The sequence below is a fragment of the Sinocyclocheilus grahami genome, unplaced genomic scaffold, assembly GCF_001515645.1.
Source record: "Sinocyclocheilus grahami isolate Dianchi unplaced genomic scaffold, SAMN03320097.WGS_v1.1 scaffold63.1, whole genome shotgun sequence".
Lineage (NCBI taxonomy): Eukaryota > Metazoa > Chordata > Actinopteri > Cypriniformes > Cyprinidae > Sinocyclocheilus > Sinocyclocheilus grahami.
Window position 1 is genome coordinate 604,779 of NW_015505242.1, and position 1,274 is coordinate 606,052.

Consider the following 1,274-nt stretch of genomic DNA (forward strand, 5'->3'; position numbering starts at 1 on the left):
CTGTGTAAGTTGATTTGTTTTCTCCGCCCCTTCAGTCAGTAAAACTTCATAAATTCTCGAAGCATGAGAGAGGCACTATGGAGATCAGTGTGCTATCTCTATTAGCATCTCATATTCCGCAGCACTGCTGGGGCTCTGGAAAGGTCTTCGTGTTACACTGCCTTGGTTCACTGGGCTTTTTATAGTGCACACTAGATTCCTGGCCCTGGTGTATCTCGTCAACCTGTCATGGTCTGTCTCGCTAGATAAAGTTACTGAAACCTCCAGAGTGGTTTCTGACTCCCAGAGTGTGTTTTAAACATCACATCTGAGAACTTGGCTACATCACTACATTAGTCAATGTTGAAGTGGACATTAAACAACGTTAGCCACCATCAGCACATCCATATTTAGTTTGCCACAGGGGATTTCTCGACATAACAAAGCAGCAAACCACCTATATGCTTTAGGAAGGAAACTATTTACAGAGGCTTTGTGATTGGCTGTTTAAGTCTGTATACTGGCTCATGCATCTCATTATTGATGTAGTACAAACAGTAGTTTAATGACTCGATTGTGTTGAGTTTCTTCCTGTCACATGTTTTTGTTGTAACATTTATATGCTGTGTGTTCATTTCTAATGTTTCCTGTGTGTTCAAGAGCTCCCGTCTGCTGAGCTCTCCAAGAGGTTACAATTCAACTGAAAGCCGTCACTCCAACTGGAAGCTCTCTACTCCTGTCCCTCTGTCTTCATCATCATCTTCCTCTGATCGAACATGGACAGAATCCACCAGTGGGGACCGAGGCAGACTTGTAAATAATTTGTGTATAAATTTTGTATATACAAGTTATATAAAGTGGTTTTATAATAATATGTGAACGGTCCAAGAATCTGTTTAGCAAACATCCCAGGAGTGACATCTGATTGCGTTTGTTTGTGTATTTGCGTTTTAGACAGACTCTGAGAGAAGACTGGGAACCTACTGTGGACTTATTGGCACATCCCAAGACAGCGAGTCTAAAAGAGCAAAACTTTCTTACACAAATAGAGCAGCATATTCCAGATCCCCATCCACATCTAAACCTGCCGGCTCTTATTCCACTTTAGGAAGTATGTTACCATAAAATTAGTTACAAAAATCTTGTTTAAAATACTGTAAATATAGTTAATGTTCTGTGTCTCTTCAATGTATGGATATATAGTGGATTAACGCATTGATCTTGTGTGTAGATTCTTCATGGAAATCCTCCATCAGTCCTTTGTCTAGATCATCCTCTTCATCATCCTCCTCCTC

The 1,274-nt window shown here is 40.5% G+C and overlaps 1 protein-coding gene across 1 annotated transcript in view; it reads left to right on the top strand.

The window, feature by feature from the left end:
• LOC107584818 (E3 ubiquitin-protein ligase MARCH7-like) overlaps positions 1 to 1,274 on the top strand; it is a 22,121-nt gene that overhangs the window by 12,392 nt on the left and 8,455 nt on the right. The window contains exons 3-5 of the mRNA XM_016271586.1: positions 640 to 792; positions 934 to 1,090; positions 1,211 to 1,274. The exon at positions 1,211 to 1,274 is cut by the window's right edge and continues 140 nt beyond it. Of these exons, the coding sequence (XP_016127072.1) occupies positions 640 to 792; positions 934 to 1,090; positions 1,211 to 1,274 (374 nt within the window). The remainder of the gene's footprint in view (positions 1 to 639; positions 793 to 933; positions 1,091 to 1,210) is intronic.